This window comes from Vicia villosa, linkage group LG3, assembly GCF_029867415.1.
Source record: "Vicia villosa cultivar HV-30 ecotype Madison, WI linkage group LG3, Vvil1.0, whole genome shotgun sequence".
Lineage (NCBI taxonomy): Eukaryota > Viridiplantae > Streptophyta > Magnoliopsida > Fabales > Fabaceae > Vicia > Vicia villosa.
The window spans coordinates 6,988,383-7,007,557 of record NC_081182.1 but is presented as its reverse complement, the minus strand read 5'-3'; the positions used below and the strand labels follow the sequence as shown (position 1 = coordinate 7,007,557).

The 19,175-nt window shown below is 33.4% G+C and overlaps 3 protein-coding genes across 3 annotated transcripts; all 3 read right to left on the bottom strand.

Annotated features, from left to right (window-relative positions):
* Positions 1–80: 80 nt before the first annotated feature.
* Positions 81–5,377, bottom strand: LOC131660183 (alkylbase DNA glycosidase-like protein mag2). The gene is made up of 2 exons (XM_058929362.1): positions 3,857–5,377; positions 81–443 (listed from the first exon to the last, which is right to left on the bottom strand). Exons 1-2 carry the CDS (start codon positions 5,011–5,013, stop codon positions 419–421), a joined length of 1,182 nt encoding a protein of 393 aa, XP_058785345.1. The 5' UTR covers positions 5,014–5,377; the 3' UTR covers positions 81–418.
* Positions 5,378–14,836: 9,459 nt separating this feature from the next.
* LOC131654820 (protein RADIALIS-like 4) lies at positions 14,837–15,460 on the bottom strand. Its single transcript, XM_058924748.1, has 2 exons — positions 15,101–15,460; positions 14,837–14,994 (listed from the first exon to the last, which is right to left on the bottom strand). The coding sequence occupies exons 1-2, from the start codon at positions 15,346–15,348 to the stop codon at positions 14,970–14,972; spliced, it is 273 nt and encodes a 90-aa protein (XP_058780731.1). The 5' UTR covers positions 15,349–15,460; the 3' UTR covers positions 14,837–14,969.
* A 1,806-nt stretch (positions 15,461–17,266) lies between these two features.
* Positions 17,267–18,963, bottom strand: LOC131660181 (alkylbase DNA glycosidase-like protein mag2). Its single transcript, XM_058929360.1, has one exon. The coding sequence runs from the start codon at positions 18,652–18,654 to the stop codon at positions 17,494–17,496; it is 1,161 nt and encodes a 386-aa protein (XP_058785343.1). The 5' UTR covers positions 18,655–18,963; the 3' UTR covers positions 17,267–17,493.
* Between the last annotated feature and the right edge of the window lie 212 nt (positions 18,964–19,175).

Here is a 19,175-nt window from a genome sequence, read left to right as displayed (position 1 = left end):
ATTGTATTAGTTTAAAGACTAACACAAATTAACTTATATTAAGGATATGACACGAATTCTATCTAATTAACACAAAAGGGTGCACTAACGCGACATGAAATAAGGACTCATACATTAGTTACAAGGTCAGAAGTCCAAACCACAATACCTACCAAACAACGACTTGACAACTTGAAATTGGCCTCTGAACATGCATTACATTTGGCAATAAACAAAACAAAATTAAGGACTAGCCTTTATTAATCTTGCACAGGTTTTACTAAACACAAGGTAAATCATACACTAATCCTTCAATGCAGTATCCAAGTTTCGGTCTAAAATCTATCCTTAAGTATGCATGATGGCATAGCTTCGCAAATATGAGTGCCCAAGCGCAGGCGAAGTCTGATTATAATAACTTCCTCAATTTCTTCAGCGATCACTGTCCCCAAGCACAGGCAGCCCTACAAGCACCAACATGAGAAAGCAAGATGAGATGTGTCATGACTACATGTTATAATAATTAATTACAAACTTCAAAGAAGATCGCACAGAAAGGAAGGAACAAAAGTCATAAACATGTTATTTTATACAATGAATTCACAGACCTCTCCTCCTACAGACTAATTGAATTTGGTAGATATAATTATAAAACACAGATAAATGAAATCTTAATGAAATATTTGGCGCAGTTGACACCATTGAAGCACATGCTAGAACATAAGCTGGGAGTAGTCAATCCCATATAGCAGCGCAGAGCAACCAGCCCCAAAAATGGAATGGCAGAATAGCGTACAACAGAATGACCACCGTTTAATCATTTATTGGACAAATTACATATAATAATAATAAATGTACATTTAATGTAAAATTAAACAATTAACTAAACACCATAAAATATTCATAAAAACACTCAAAAACAACGAAGTTAAAATCGAAACTCTTAATCAACGTCAACAAATCTTAATCAAAACATTACATCCCAAAATTCTAACTTGTGCAGAAATGACAATTCAAGAAGGGTTAAGGTTGAGTCTCAACTCAATTTTGATTGAAAAACTCATAATTACTCTTAAAACGTTTTAATTTAAGGGCTAATTTTGGTTTTTCATAAGAGAAAAAGATGGCTGGCCAAAAACCACTCCGGGCCGGGAACCGCTCGGCTCCGCTATCCCGCTATTTTCCCTATAGAAGCCACTATAGTTCTGCATCGGCTCTTCTCATAGAAGCCGGCCTCCACTCCGCTATCCTGCTATAGTGCCGCTATTGACAACTAACCATACTCCAAAACAAACAGACAAAAACGAGACTAAAGAATTACAACCTATATAGGAGACTATGACAAAACAACTAATAGAAGAAAGCAGTTCTGTCATTTTACCCATTTTTGTCTACATAATGTCAAAACAATGATGAGTCAAGTTAGAAAGCAGTTCATGTCATTTTACTCATTTCTGTTCTGTCTTCAGACAGTGAACCACATTAGATAAACGGTTTCTCTCAACCAAATACATGCAAGATGAGTCAAATTACCAGGCCACCAAACTAAACATTATGATCTGACCGAAAAAGAAATTTCCAAAATATGATAATAAGTTTTAACATGAACACAACAGGGGATATCAGGATGGCTTCATGGCTGAGATGGAGAGTTGGGTTGTGAAGTGATTAGGGGGTCATGGGCAGAGTTATTAATAGCAGCCACTCCAGGCGCTATCCCAGGGTTTTGTGCGGCAACCCTCTGCTACGGAGGAGCGGCGTGCATCCAAGTTTTGGATAGCAGCAGGAAAAGCTGGGATAGTGGGTTGCGAGAGCAGAGCGCTTCCCTTCCCAGAGCAGTTTACTGCTTTTAGGACTTTTTTGGAGTGCGAAAAGATCTTTTTACCCTTAAAAAATTTTAAATTGGAAAATTTATTATAGTCCTTCGTGTTTTCTCCTCTCTCATTCGTGTTTTCACCTTTCTCCATCGCGTTTCTTCTGTTCGCTGCTTCTCGCGTTTTTCACTCGCTGCTTCTCTTGCCCTAACTCCTCCTCCGCCTCCACTGCTTCAAGCTTCTCTCTATTCTTCTTCTTCTCTACTTCTGTTTTCTGCTTTTCTATTTTGTTCTCTATCATGTTATTATCTATTCATTGTTTTTCTATTCGTTTTCAGGTTGTTTTTTTTCATATAATTAGTCCTAAAGGTTACTCATATAATTAGTTCAGAGTTATCCCGCTATCCCATTTTTGGGGTGGGCTGCTCCGCTCCGCTATCTCGGATTAATAAGTGAGGTTATGGGTTAGATCCCCGCCATCAGTAAAAAATCAACAATACTAACATTTTCCGTTTAAAAATAAAAAAACCCAAATTCAAACTACAACTAATTAGGGACAATACATACCGATATACCGAATAAGAAGGTAAATGATCAAATCATGTTGATTAAATAACAAAAAGAATCATACAAACAAATATACTACTTAAAGGCCACATTGACCTAATAAAGCAAAATAAAGACAAGATATCTAAATATGATTTGGCTTAGTTCCTTTTGAAAATTTCAAATCACCATAGGTGCCTTAAAATAATTTTAAAAACAATGTTAACTGAGTCTACTCTACAGTGTAACTTCCACAATTAATAAATAGCTACAACACCAAACACACTAGTCTTGCAATGGAAAAACATTAGAACTCATGAATCTATTGTGCATCAATTCCTTTGAACTAACAACCGCATTTTTTTCACTGTCTTCTCTATTAACAAAAATTTATTCCAATTTAGGCCATCATAAAATCAAGTATTGACTGAAACTTAACTTGAAGCCTAATTAAAGTGTGATTGATAAATAAAAATCCTAAAGTTTCATTCCTCGTGCAAACATGTATACTTCATCCTAGTAGCTTTCTGCCATGAATACATTTATTCAGAATTATGTAATAATTGAGTGCATGGTTGTCAAAATCAGGAACCCACTAAAGATCATTAAGGTGTAGAAAAATCGTAAATCATAAGTAACAAACATTTATCTAAAAAATATAATTTCCCCATCATATAGACAAAATTATAGAAATAACTAGGAAAAAAACCCTTAACATAAAATTTCATTAATTTAATCATAAGGTTAATGTCAGGAGTTATAGCACGCTCATGTAAAGGTTAATGTCAACAACAAGAACAAAAGATATATGAAACTGTGCATATTAAAATAGCGGATTATTTATTCTGATATGCAATAGTGCTATAGCGCTGTTAAAGGCTATAACCGTTATAGACTTATGGCGTTGTTTAAAAAGCATTTTGTAATAAACGAACAACAGGCGATACAAACCTATAGCCATTATAGACTTCAGCATATCACGGACAATAGCTGTTTGTCCAAATTCTGCTTCAATATAGCGGGATAGTGCCGCTATAACGGCTATTTAACAACATTGACAAAAACAGATAATGGCTGTTTTGAAAGCATCTTCTAATAAAGAATGCAGCCATTACACTTATAGCCATTATAGACTTCGGCATGTCACGGACAATAGCTGTTTGTCCAAATTCTGCTTCACAATAGCGGTATAGTAATGCTATAACGGCTATTTAACAATATTGACAAAAACAGATAACAAGATAGCCAAGCAAGAAAGTATCGTATCTAGTTATCATAGAAAACCAAAGCTCAAAAGGCAAAGATGTTATTTCCAATGACATGTATTCTACATTTTTCTATAGTTCCTGAATTACCTAAAAGGGTGAGCAACACATTATGAAATGAAAGCTCTCAATCAAAATATTTGATGACTATTGTAGATAGCCATTAGCAGCAATATCAGCAACCTTAAGCAAACAACTTTCCCGCCTTTTCAAATCGATCTATTTCAAATAAACTCACACACACCATCTTACCCAATATTAAACATGCCATTCATGGGATCCATAAGCTGTTGTTGCGAAGGATGCTGCTGCTGCTGCTGTTGCTGTTGTTGGTGATGCTCCATCTGATGCTGCTGCAATCCAGCCCCAGTAGCAACAGCCACTGCCGTCGAAGGAGTTCCCTTCGCCTCAACAAACCTCCACATATACCACGAAGCAACCGACCGATAAGGTCTCCACTTCTCACACAACTGCTCCATCTGAGACGGCCGAGGCAAATCATCAAGATTATAAAGAATCTGAACCCCTTTCCGAACACCAAGATCATTAATCGGAAGAACATCCGGTCTATGCAGCGAGAATATCATAAACATATGAACAGACCAAGACCCAATCCCATTCACCATAGTCAGCATCGTAAAAAGCGACTTATCATCCATATTTACAATGGCGGAATCAGAAAGTATCCCATTCTGATACTTCCTAGCCAAATCATGTAGATAACTCGCCTTCCTCCCAGAAACCCCAATTTGACGAAGCTGCTGAGCATTCAAAGCAAGCACAGTCTCCGGAACAACACCAGCTTCACCACCACAGAGAGCAATAAATCGCGTATAAATCGAAGTTCCAGCCTTAAACGCGAGTTGCTGATAAAGAATGCTTCGAGTTAGGGCAAGAAACGGAGTATGGAAACTATCAAAGGTAGGCGGTTGATGAATATCAATGAGAGGAGATAACAGCGGATCAGCAGTACGAAGGTAACGAATCGCCATCTCAACCTCACCTTCATACGAAAGCGATCTAGCAACAATCCTCGGAAGCGCTAGGGCTCGTTCTCGCTGTTGTTGTTGTTGAACCGCTTTGTTGCTGTTGCCCCGTCCATTCGATTTCCCACCGGAATTGACCGGTTTAGGGATTTCCGTTTGCGATTCGGAGGTTGTCGGGTCCGGAGAAACTTTCCGGATCTTTCGAGGACGGAGAGGGATTTTGGTTGCCGGTGAGTTTGTGTGTGGAGGAACATTGCTGAGTTCGGACTCAACGGGGATAATACCGTCGACTCCGACGACGGTGGTGGCGTTGATGATGTGATCGGAAGAAACCGAAACCGAAACCTCCAGTTGTGGCTGAGATTGCGGTTGAATTTGAGTTCCGGTTAGGGATTGTGGTTGAAGTTGTGTTTCTTCGCCCATATGTGACGGTAACCGTTAGGGTAGAGAAGGAGAAGAAGAAAAAGGGTAACGGTGGTGTTATTATTGTTATTATTATTATCTAATAGTAATAGTAATAATAATAATTGAGTTTATTTATCACTAATTAATCGAATATTCTAGAGAGAGTGTGTGTGTTAATATGGAAGGTAAGATTAAATTAAAATTAAAATAAATGGGTGAGGGGTTTTTGGGGAGAATAATGTGATTATAGGGTAGTGAAATCAATGATTCGAGAAGAAGGTCAGTTTGTTTAACAGAAACTGGGTGTACGGTGCTTCTTCATCTTCAAGAGCTTGATAACTTGTTCTAGGTCTTTGTGTTTGGTAGATCTTTGGTTTTGTTGTTGCGTTGTGTCGTTTTGTTTCTATTTTCTTGCGTGTAACACGTGAACTAATGTACTGTTGGCCCAAATATGAGAAGCCCAAGTGTAACACGAGCATTGTACTAGATAGACTACTTTTTTCTTTTTAATTGGAAACGGTAAAAACCTGTCTACATGCACGAATTCGGTTCAGTTACGCTAATACATAATTTATTTTAAATAAAATGTTAAAAAATATAAAAATATTTAGATAAATAATTGATTATTATGTATATAAAAATATTTAGATTAATAATAATCCCTCAAAAATATTTTATCATAAATATCATTTCTCGTATATAAAAATATTTAGATCAATAATATATTTTTTTCTTATACCGGCTTCATTTTTGTTTAGGTATCATTTACAAAAATATTTGGATCAATAGTAAATTTCGTATATAAAAATATTTAAATCAATAGTAGATTTTTTCCCCTATACCATTTTTGAATAAAAAATATTTGAATCATAAATACTATTTTTCGTAAATAATAGATTTTTTCCGTATACAAATATTATTTTTATTTAGGTATCATTTACAAAAATATTTGAATCAATATTAAATTTTTGTATATAAAAATATTTAGATCAATAATAGATTTTTTTCTCGTATACCGTTTTTGGATAAAAAATATTTGATCATAAATATCATTTCTCGTATATAAAATATTTAGATCAATAATAGATTGGCTTAATTGCAACTTTAGTCCTCCTATTTTATCATTTTTTTGGTTTTGGTCCCTCCACTTTAAAAACTACGATTTTGATCCCTTTTTTAAGTTTTGTGTTGGATTTTAGTCCCCTCTCCAATTTAGAACTTATATTTAATGATGTGGCGCTTAGTTTGCTGATGTGTCAGTGCCAAGTCATTTAAAAATTAATTCAATTCATTTTTTTAATTTAATATATATGTTAATGTTTTTTTATAAATTTTCAAAAATATTAAACTAATATACTTATATAAAAATATAATAATTAAGCCAATAACCTAATAATTCAGATTTTTAATCTTCATTTTTCTAAATCTTAATTTTTATTCCAAATATTTTGATCTTTATCTTCTACGTTCACCAATCCTAAATTTTTTACATCTTCTATTTACATAAACTCATATATTTCTAACATTCAATTCATTCCTAAATTTTAATTAATCTTAACATCTTTATAATTCTCATTTGAATTATTGATGTTGTGAGTGGCTGGAATATAATTTTGTGGTGTTACATTTTCTTTTCTCTATATTTTTGTATATGTAGTTATAAATAAACCGAAAAATATATTAAACCCAGAAATCACAGTAGACCAAAACAAACTCATAGATCTCACAACAATTACATTAGTATTAAATCCAAAAATTACACCTTCAAAAATCTCATAGATCTCTAAACAATCACAGTAGTATTAACCCCAAAAATCACACTTTAAAAAAATCGCATAGATCTCAAACATAATTATAAATAACAGTAGAACAAAAACATGACTTCCATCCTAACCTAGAAATGCATGAACAAAATCCAGAAAAATTAGAGAGGGTTTTTGAAAATTGGAAAGATTTTTAGAAGGATTTAGTGGGAATGAAAAAAATCAAGGAGAGTTTGAGAAGGATATAGATGGACTTGAGGTGTTTGTTTGTGTTGCATTTCACTATAAAAAATTTCAGAGTGATAAAACAAACCCATATCTCAAAACCCATTTTACTTAACATGGTGTAAAGCCTCAACTTTTGTTCATCTACACTTATGTGAAAAACATTTTAGAAATAGATTCAAACACCTCTTGATGTCTTTTTCGATGACAATGGAGGAGGTGGTTTAGGTGTTGGTACAGTGAAACTTTGAGGAGTTTAGTTTGTAAAGATGGGAGGGAGTTTAATTTGTGAAGATGAGAGGGTGAAGACCTGATGTAGAAAATTGAAATGACAAATGTTAGTGAGAGTTTGATTCATGTTATTGGAAGAACTAAGAAGTGAAGAGAATAAGTAAACTCTGCATCAAAAATTGTGCTTGAGGTTGATGGTGGTGAAGTGAAGGGTTTAAAGATGAGAAGAAATTGATTGTTGATAATTAAATATTAGTTATTATTATTATTAATAATATTAATGAAATTTAATTAATATGAATGAAATATTTATTACTATCATTCTATTTTTTATATAATGATATTAAACTAATATTTTTGAAAATTTATAAATAAAAAAACATTAACATATATATTAAATTAAAAAGATGAATTGAATTAATTTTAAATGACATGGCAGTGACACATCAGCCAACTAAGCGTCACATCATTAAATATAAGTTCCAAATTGGAGAGGGGACTGAAATCCAACACAAAACTTAAAAAAGGATCAAAATTGTGGTTTTTAAAGTGGAGGGACCAAAACCAAAAAAATTATAAAATAGGGGGACCAAAGTTGCAATTAAGCCTAATAGATTTTTTTTCCCGTATACAGACTTCATTTTTGTTTAGGTATCATTTACAAAAATATTTGGATCAATTTTAAATTTCGTATATAAAACTATTTAGATCAACAATTGATTTTTTGTCCTGTATACCATTTTTGAATAAAAATGTTTGGATCATAAATACCATTTTTCGTAAATAATATTTTTTTTCGTATACAAATATTATTTTTGTTTAGGTATCATTTACAAAAATATTTGGATCAATATTAAATTTTGTTATATCAAAATATTTATATCAATAATAGATTTTTTGGCCTACGTCATTTTTTAATAAAAAATATTTGGATCATAAATAACATTTTTCGTATATAAAAATATTTAGATCAATAATAGATTTTTTTCCCGTATACAGAATTCATTTTTGTTCAGGTATCATTTACAAAAATATTTGGATAATAGTAAATTTCGTATATAAAAGTATTTAGTTCTATAGTAGATTTTTTCTCGTATACTATTTTTGAATAAAAATTATTTGGATCATAAATACTAATTTTCGTAAATAATATATTTTTTCTATATACAAATATTATTTTTATGTAGGTATCATTTACAAAAATATTTGGATCAATATTAAATTTTCGTATATAAAAATATTTAAATCATTAATAGATTTTTTGAATAAATTTTTCCCATATATCATTTTTTACTAAAAAATATTTCGATCATAAATATCATTTTTCGTATATACAAAAATATATATAAATAATAGTTTTTTTTGTAGAAAAAATAAGTGAGAAAGTGATGAAAGAGAAAAAAAAAATTGAGAATGGAGAGAGATTTGGTAAGTTTAATAAAATAGGAGGGTTGTATTAAAACTCTCTTGAAAACGAAACAAACATCAACACCAACTTGACATTAAATTAAAACTCTCAACATTACATAGATAGTCATTAAAATAAATTCAACATTACATATTATTATAACCGGGACGTTGCAACATAATAATTATATCCTCGACAGATCTTTGAATCCTCGCATCCACTTCAATCGGACCCTTTGATTCATAACAGAGAAAAACACTTCATATACCCTTTAAATCTTCATCCGTCTTCAGTTTAAAGTTGGTGAAATGTATTTTTTCTTCACTGTCAAACAAGGGTGACCGATACTCGAGTTTGACAACTCTGCGATTTTTTGGATAACGCAAGAGAGTGTTCAATTTGGATATCAGATTTGCAGGGGATGTTTCTTCAATGACCCTAATTAGAAGTGACGGCTTCTCCCCATTGAAATACACAAATGCAAGGTGGTGATATAAACTCATTCTCTATTTTTTTTTTGTAGAAAAATGTGTTGAGAGACATCTTATTTATATAAGTATTGGGTCACTTTGTACCTTAGAAACCTTATCATATCAGTAGGTTACTTTCCAGATATGTATCTCCAAATAAACGTCAACTTTATTTTACAAAAATGGTAACTTCAGATATGTATCTCGGTTTGGCTTAGAGACTAACCGCTCAAAGCTTTGTTTATTGTTTGAATTGAAAAACTAACTACTACAAGCCCCCGTTTGTTGTTTGATTGGAAGTTAGCTTGAAACTTCATTTCCTTGTATAAGGGAGATCGTGAACTTAATCTTCTAAAAGCTCTCAAGCAAATAATGGATACTCTCAAGATAATTTTTTGGAGAAAGGAGTAAGTACATTTTTAGATCGAACCTCTATAAATTTCTAGTATTGTCCTTTCTTTCCTTATCTCTTTTACTTTCTATTGAATTTCGTTACTTCAATTTTTTTCCTGCTTATTCCAACGTTTTTTAATAAAATATTTTTAAATTCTCATTTTGAAAATGATTTTGTTTTAAATCAATGATTTTTTTAGAATCAAATATAAATTGATATTGAATTAAAACAGTTACAAACAAGGCGATCTTCAAGATCTAGCCTAACCAAAACCTACAGACACAAAAAACCTTCTAACTAAGGCATCATTAAATTTACAATGTGATGTCTTAACTTAGATTTGGCCCATGTTCTATATACAATGATATCTATGGTGTATTCCCTTATGTTGGTGTTGCTATTTGTGTTTCCAAAATAATAAGAATTCTTATATTTCCAGTATTCATCAAATAGTTTGAGTAAAAGCACACTTCAAAACTTTTGACATCCAACCTTTCCCTTTGCATCCTGTCATGATCCATTAGAGTTATTTGTCCCAACCTCCTGGTATATGCTTGATGTGCAACCATTCCAATACCTTTAGCCATATACTTCTCATATTTGAACAATCAAACAACAAGTTTTGCAGAGTTTGTTACTGCTCACAGAAACAACATTTATCATTTTCAACTATGCCAAATCTATGCAATCTCTCCTTTGTTGTCAATGTCAGCCTATCATGACAAGTCATCCAATGCCCAAAGATGGCTCTTGGTCTAGCCAAATTATTACAGACTATCTTCCTCCACTGAATATTTTGGTGGGGCTCCTTTAAAATGAAATACATCTTCCTAGTTTGGAATGTATTCTCAAGTTGCAGCTTGCCAAAGTTGTCTCTATTGCAGCAACTGTCTTTGTTTCAAAATGGTTATCAATATCCAAGAGCATGTTCTTCTTATGGGAACAACCATTATATTATCATTTTTTATGTAGTAACAATGTACCAATTTGATCCAAAGGCTATCCAATTCGCCACTAAGATTCCACAAGAGTTTGATTAAGTTAGCTTTATTATATTCCTGGATGGAGATAATGTTCAGGTCGCCCTGGTTTTCGGAAGTACAGACCTTGTGCCAAGCCACCAAAGACTTCTTTGTAATTGTCTCTCCACCACTCCACATAAAGGATTTACACATTGCATCCAATAGTTAGTAATTGCAAATATCACACTCTTGATTAGTTGCATTCTACCTGCATAACTAAGAAACCTTACACTCCAATGTTTCACCCTTTCTACTATTTTATCAACTAATAACATACAATGATACACAGAGAGTTTCTTACTAGTTAGTGGCACTCTAAGATATCTGAATGGGAGAGGACCTTCATTAAACTTTGTCAAATTTTTTATCTCTAGCTTTGTCTTGTCATCAACATTACCATAATAAACCTCACATTTTGTAGGACTCATAGTCAATCACGTTGAGCATGAAAACTCCTCTAAAGCTACCATAACAAGGTGTATGGATATGGTGTCACCCACCTCCACCATTCACCCCTTTTGTGTACGGAGTCATGTGTTATTTTTCAAAAATTATTAATTATAATAAATAAAAAAATTATAATATTAACTCCACAATATTGTTTGGTGAGACTTATTCAAAATTGTGCTTTGCATTTAAATATATGATTTTAGCTTTCTATAGTAATATTTTGGCATTTGAAATACACAATTAAGTAGCGAATTTGGAAAGTGAATATGAGGATGAAACCAAAAATGTGGCTTGGAAAAACTACAGGTGACAATTTGATCCATTAAAATAAAATCCATATAATTCATCCACCAAAAAATTCATTCAATCCATCCACTACATAAAAAGTATGTAAATGAATTAAACTCAATCCATCCATTTATATTCATGGTTTCATCCAATTCATCAAATATATTTTAATGGTCTAATGAATTATTTTTATCATATATTTTAAATTCATTATATCATGATTTGATCCAATTCATCAAACATATTTTAATGGTCTAATGGATTATGTGTGCAAGTTGAATAGGTCTTTATATGGCCTGAAACAATCTCCTAGCCAATGGAACAAGAGATTCGACAAGTTTATGACGCACATAGGTTTCACAAAGAGCAACTTTGATCAATGTGTTTATTTTAGGTTATCACCTGAAAATTCACTCGTTATCTTACTGCTCTATGTAAATGACATCCTTCTAGCAAGCAACCTCGTCGAAGAAACAATGAGGGTAAAGGCTAAACTTAACAAAGAATTCAAAATGAAAGACCTTGGAGCTGCAACCAGGATTTTAGGTATCAATATCAAGCGAGATAGAAAGTAGTTGAAGTTAGGGATGACAATGGGGCGGTTCGGGGGCGGGTTTAAGCACACCCAGACCCGCACCCGCCACCGAGACTCAGACCCACCCCCAAACCCGGTCGGGGCTAATATTTGTTCCTCTGCCCCTAACAAGAAAGGAGTTTCCCCGCACCCGCACGAATAAAATTTTAATTTTTTTAAAATTTATACTTTTTGAATAAAAATAATAAATCAATAATTAAAATAAATAATTGATTATTTTAAAAATAATTTTATTCTTTCAACAAAAATAATAAATCAATAATTAAACTAAATAATTGATTATTTTAAAAGTATTTTTGATGTTTGATATTTTTATTTAAATTGTATTTTCAAATAATAATAATAATAATTCTAATAAACATGATATTATAACATTAAAAAGTGTAAATGAGTAATAAAACTATTTAAAATAAATTAAATAAATCAAATTTAGTTGGCGGGTGTAGGGCGGGTACTAGCATCACCCGCCCCCGTACCCGCACCTGTAAATAAAAATCGGGTTTTCCCCGCACCCGCCCCTGGTTAAATCGGGTATTCCCCGCTAATTTCGGGGTGGGGTCCGGCGAGGGCGGGTTTATTTGTCATGCCTAGTTGAAGTTATGCTTATCTCAAGAGTCATATCTAAGGAAGATTCTTGACATGTTTGGTAATTCAAACTCAAAACTTGCTATAACGCCAACAGCTCAACAATTAAGCTAAGTATAACTCATATTCCTAGTACTGAAGCTGAAAGATCTTATATGAATAGAATACCATATGCTAACATAGTAGGTTCCATGATGTATGCTATGGTTTGTACCAGGCCACACATGGCGTATGTAGTGAACCTTGCAAGCAGTTACATGGCCAATCCTAAAAAGGCGCAGTGGCAAGCCTTGAAATGGATCCTAAGATTCATAAAGGGATCTCTGAGCATAGTCTTGGTTTATGGTGGACCCAAAGGCGATGATAACAAAGTTGAAGTTGAAGGATTTGTTAACTCTAACTATGCAAGATTTATGGATATCAGAAAATATATTTCTGGATATGTTATCGCTATGTTTGGTACAATAATCAGTTGAAAGGTAACACTTCATAAGGTTGTAGCCTTATCAACCACTGAAGCTGAATACATTGCCCTTACTGAAACTGTAAAATAAACATTGTGGCTTGAAGGATTTGCAAAAGAACTTAAACTTCAAGGTCAAGCAATCACTGTTAAATATGATAGTCAAAGTTCCATACATCTTTCGAAGAATTTATCCTATCATGAGAGAGCTAAGCACATTGATGTTAGGTTGCATTTCTCTAAGGAGAAAATTAAAAAGGGAGAAGTCAAAGTGATGAAAATTTCGACTGATTACAATGTTACTGATATGATCACCAAGTCATTGTCAAGTAGCAAGTTCTTCCACTGTAGTAGTTGATAAAGTTGTGTGATGATAACTAGTCTGTTCCCTAGATGTTGTAGAGTTTGTTCCAAGATGGAGATTTGTAGTATTTGGATCGAACTCTAGTCTTGACAAGTGTAACTTCATAGTTCGATTGGGATGCGCATGTTATATTCGAAGTCTGTTTAAGCATGTAGTAGTCGAAGTTGTTTATGTATTTTATTATGCAGTAGCTATACACGTCATGTATAAGTTTTACCATCATACGTGACATACATATGCTAGTAGTCTATAAATAGGTTTTTTTTCTTAACCAACTTTCTTCTATTTTCTCTCTCTCTTCGTGAATTAAACTATTTTTTCTTGTGTTCATTCAAGAAACTCTCTCTTTCTCACAACATTACTTCGCTCTTGACGGCGATTGTCACAACAGTCCCTTTTAAAGACAAAAAATTAATTTCAAATTTTCAATTTTTAAATTTGTTGTGTGTGTGTTAAGTCGTATGGTTGATGAATCTGTTGAAGGAGTTATGCGGTGAAGAGGTTGAGGTTATAACGCTCATGGTTGACAATGTTTCTGCGATAAACTCTACTAAGAATCCCATTACACATGGGGAGAAGCAAACTTATTGAGATGAGATTTTACTATTTGAGAGAGCTAGTTATTGAAGGAAAATTGAGGTTTGGATATTGTAGAAGTGAAGACCAAGTTGGTTGTTTTTCTTACCAAAGGAGTGTCGGTTGAAGTAACCAAGAGATTGAAGAAGCATACGGGCATGGAAGACTTGGAACACATGAATTAAGGTGATGTGTTGATTGAAAAGAGTGATTCAAGTGCCTGTAACCGGTTACATTTGGCTGGTAACTGGTTACACATGAAACAAAATGATTTTGTACCAGATTGCAGTTTGTTAGTAATCGATTACACCTAAAACATAATGGTTTTGCAACCGGTTACACTCTTTTTGTAACCGGTCACACCTATTGTAATTTGGCCTGTAATCGGTTACTGTAGGTTTTTCTATTTATTTTGTTTGATACTTGCACCTCACTCTATATAAATGTATATTTTAATAATATAAAAGTTCACTATTTTCACCTTCAATGATTACTCTCTCTCATTCTCTCCCTCTCATTAAAAATCATCATTCTTGTGATTCTTTGTTCGAACAATTATCTTCACTCCTTTATCATATACGAGGGAAGGAAGGAAGTTGTCCTTCCTTAAATCATGGAGGGAGGTGGTTATCCTCCTTGACTTTTATTATTCTATTGCAGTCTAATACATCATCTCCCATGTCTATTGGTTAAGTGGATTGTGGGAATTAGTCCATCTCGATGAAACTCAGTCAGATGACATATTATAGATATCCAAGCGACTTCATTGTCTATTTCGAGGGATGCTTTGCGGGGCAGCTTGCCCCTCGATAGTGTGTTTGACCTTTCATATTTTTTCATGGAATACCCGAACCCGATAAAATTTAACGGCTACAGTAATGATATTGTAAATTTAATCGCTATCATTTATATTTAAGAAAGATAAATGTGTGACAACGTGTGTGTACCCAATGTTTTATATATCATTTACCAATTAACATGTTATTAGTTAACTTCATCTTTGCATATATAGTAAATGCATTATTTTTTTACAATTGTATACGGAAATACAGGAAATACAAATACATGGCCCTGTTACTTCACAGAGAGAAACAAAATATGGCAAATGTAATATTTTATTGAACAAGTCCTTCATAATCATTACTGGAGACTTAGAGCCTTCATCCTGCATCATGCATGATAAATAAAAATCAAACTATAGCCAGAAATAACGACAAAAATCAATTAGTATTATTGAAGTACTAATTAAAAAGTTAATTATAATTAAGAACCTTTTTTCTTGATCCATCATGTAATTGCAACCATTATTTGTGTACTTAGGCAGTGGAACATGACCTTCCTCAATCAGCTTCACATCTTCAACAAGCTTCTCATAATGTCTCTTCACTTCTTCAACTGTCTTTCCTCCCACAGCTCTAGCCACCTTCTGCCAACGATCTGGAGTATCCTTCTCCAACATTGCCAATGCGTTCTCAAATCTTTTGTTTTGTTTTGCTGTCCAATTCGAGCTCGAAGCCATATTAAAGTATATCTAAGGTTTGAGGAGAGTGTTATTGCTAGCTACCCTTTATATAGCAATGGATGGCCTGATTTTTACCTCTGTAACATATTTACCGACACTTCAGATTAAAGACGTGTTACGAGATGCATCAATCCTTATTTCAGTGATAATTTATCAGAAAGAGACACTTATATAACTTAAATGCTGAATGTCTTCATGGAATCTAATGATAAGTTCCTTCTTCACCCCACCCTTGAGATGGACATAAAAAAGGATCTTCTAATCTCAATATGGAAAATATTCTATTTTTGTATGGTGAAACATGTTCCATCAATTAACCCAAAAAATCAAAGAATGTTTTTTTTTTTTAATATGCAAATGTTACATGTTACTGAATTGCTCACTCCAAAATGAAATAGGAAAAAAAAATTGAAATTTTGATGTATACATTAATTTAATCCATTCATTTCTCTCTTCATCGTTTTCTGACTTCAGTATTAACTTCAGTATCTAAGTACTAATTCTATATGTCCATCTCTGCACAACTATATTAGTGATCCACATCACCTTACCAAGAGTCCACCTTATTAGTCCATCGATAATTATGGTTCATGAACGAAACTTATTTTAAAGATGATACACTATTTGTAGTTTTGTCAAAAATAATTTTTAAAGATGATACTTTGATTATTATATTAATATTTTCTAATCTTTAAGTGTTTAAAAATTGATCTTTCTAAATCTTATCAGTTACCAATTGAAATTTTTAATTTTTTCTTCCAAAATAATATTATTCACTAGAAAGTAACACACAACTATGAGGTCTAGTAGCATTCAATCTTTCAGTATCAAAAATTATGGTTGAGAGGATTTATTATTTTTTCGTTTAAAAATTGTAGTTGAAAGATTTTTCCGTTTTTCATCCAAAAATTGTAATTGAGAGGATTTTACAATTTTTACATTATATAATTGTAGTTTAGAGAGTTTGTAATTTTTTCCTTGAAAAATTACAATTATATGAGTAAATTTGTAATTTTGTTGTGGTAAATATTACATGTTGAATAATAAATTTGTGAGTTTTATTTTTGATTATTTTTGTTTTTTTAATTTCTTTTGTGAGTAAGCTTTCACGAGTGCGTAGTTTTTTTTTTCTACTTTCTCGATACATGATATCAGAGACAAATTCTGATCAAGGGACAAATTTTGTTAAAAATTATAGTCTAGCGAGAGTTTACAATTTTCCTATTAAAAAATTTTGGTCGATAGAGTTTACAATTTTTTATATTTAAAATTTATAGTAGAGAGAATTTGCAATTTTTCAATTCGAAAATTCTATTTAAAAATTTACGATTTTTCATTAAAAATCATAATTTAGATGATTTGTAATTTTTTTTCTTAAAAGATTGTTATCGTACAGAAGAATTTATAATTTTGTCATTATAATTTCTTAAAAGATATATGAAACTGTGCATATTAAAATAGCGGATTATTTATTCTGATATGCAATAGTGCTATAGCGCTGTTAAAGGCTATAACCGTTATAGACTTATGGCGTTGTTTAAAAAGCATTTTGTAATAAACGAACAACAGGCGATACAAACCTATAGCCATTATAGACTTCAGCATATCACGGACAATAGCTGTTTGTCCAAATTCTGCTTCAATATAGCGGGATAGTGCCGCTATAACGGCTATTTAACAACATTGACAAAAACAGATAATGGCTGTTTTGAAAGCATCTTCTAATAAAGAATGCAGCCATTACACTTATAGCCATTATAGACTTCGGCATGTCACGGACAATAGCTGTTTGTCCAAATTCTGCTTCACAATAGCGGTATAGTAATGCTATAACGGCTATTTAACAATATTGACAAAAACAGATAACAAGATAGCCAAGCAAGAAAGTATCGTATCTAGTTATCATAGAAAACCAAAGCTCAAAAGGCAAAGATGTTATTTCCAATGACATGTATTCTACATTTTTCTATAGTTCCTGAATTACCTAAAAGGGTGAGCAACACATTATGAAATGAAAGCTCTCAATCAAAATATTTGATGACTATTGTAGATAGCCATTAGCAGCAATATCAGCAACCTTAAGCAAACAACTTTCCCGCCTTTTCAAATCGATCTATTTCAAATAAACTCACACACACCATCTTACCCAATATTAAACATGCCATTCATGGGATCCATAAGCTGTTGTTGCGAAGGATGCTGCTGCTGCTGCTGTTGCTGTTGTTGGTGATGCTCCATCTGATGCTGCTGCAATCCAGCCCCAGTAGCAACAGCCACTGCCGTCGAAGGAGTTCCCTTCGCCTCAACAAACCTCCACATATACCACGAAGCAACCGACCGATAAGGTCTCCACTTCTCACACAACTGCTCCATCTGAGACGGCCGAGGCAAATCATCAAGATTATAAAGAATCTGAACCCCTTTCCGAACACCAAGATCATTAATCGGAAGAACATCCGGTCTATGCAGCGAGAATATCATAAACATATGAACAGACCAAGACCCAATCCCATTCACCATAGTCAGCATCGTAAAAAGCGACTTATCATCCATATTTACAATGGCGGAATCAGAAAGTATCCCATTCTGATACTTCCTAGCCAAATCATGTAGATAACTCGCCTTCCTCCCAGAAACCCCAATTTGACGAAGCTGCTGAGCATTCAAAGCAAGCACAGTCTCCGGAACAACACCAGCTTCACCACCACAGAGAGCAATAAATCGCGTATAAATCGAAGTTCCAGCCTTAAACGCGAGTTGCTGATAAAGAATGCTTCGAGTTAGGGCAAGAAACGGAGTATGGAAACTATCAAAGGTAGGCGGTTGATGAATATCAATGAGAGGAGATAACAGCGGATCAGCAGTACGAAGGTAACGAATCGCCATCTCAACCTCACCTTCATACGAAAGCGATCTAGCAACAATCCTCGGAAGCGCTAGGGCTCGTTCTCGCTGTTGTTGTTGTTGAACCGCTTTGTTGCTGTTGCCCCGTCCATTCGATTTCCCACCGGAATTGACCGGTTTAGGGATTTCCGTTTGCGATTCGGAGGTTGTCGGGTCCGGAGAAACTTTCCGGATCTTTCGAGGACGGAGAGGGATTTTGGTTGCCGGTGAGTTTGTGTGTGGAGGAACATTGCTGAGTTCGGACTCAACGGGGATAATACCGTCGACTCCGACGACGGTGGTGGCGTTGATGATGTGATCGGAAGAAACCGAAACCGAAACCTCCAGTTGTGGCTGAGATTGCGGTTGAATTTGAGTTCCGGTTAGGGATTGTGGTTGAAGTTGTGTTTCTTCGCCCATATGTGACGGTAACCGTTAGGGTAGAGAAGGAGAAGAAGAAAAAGGGTAACGGTGGTGTTATTATTGTTATTATTATTATCTAATAGTAATAGTAATAATAATAATTGAGTTTATTTATCACTAATTAATCGAATATTCTAGAGAGAGTGTGTGTGTTAATATGGAAGGTAAGATTAAATTAAAATTAAAATAAATGGGTGAGGGGTTTTTTGGGAGAATAATGTGATTATAAGGGTAATGAAATGATTCAAGAAGAGAAACTCAGTTTGTTTAACAGAAACTGGGTGTACGGAGATTCTTCATCTTCAAGAGCTTGATAACTTGTTCTAGGTCTTTGTGTTTGGTAGATCTTTGGTTTTGTTGCGGTGTTGTGTCGTTTTGTTTCTATTTTCTTGCGTGTAACACGTGAACTAATGTACTGTTGGCCCAAATATGAGAAGCCCAAGTGTAAGACGAGCATTGTAATGGATAGGCTTTTCTTTTCTTTTTTTAATTGGGAATTTTTCTATGCATTAATGTCT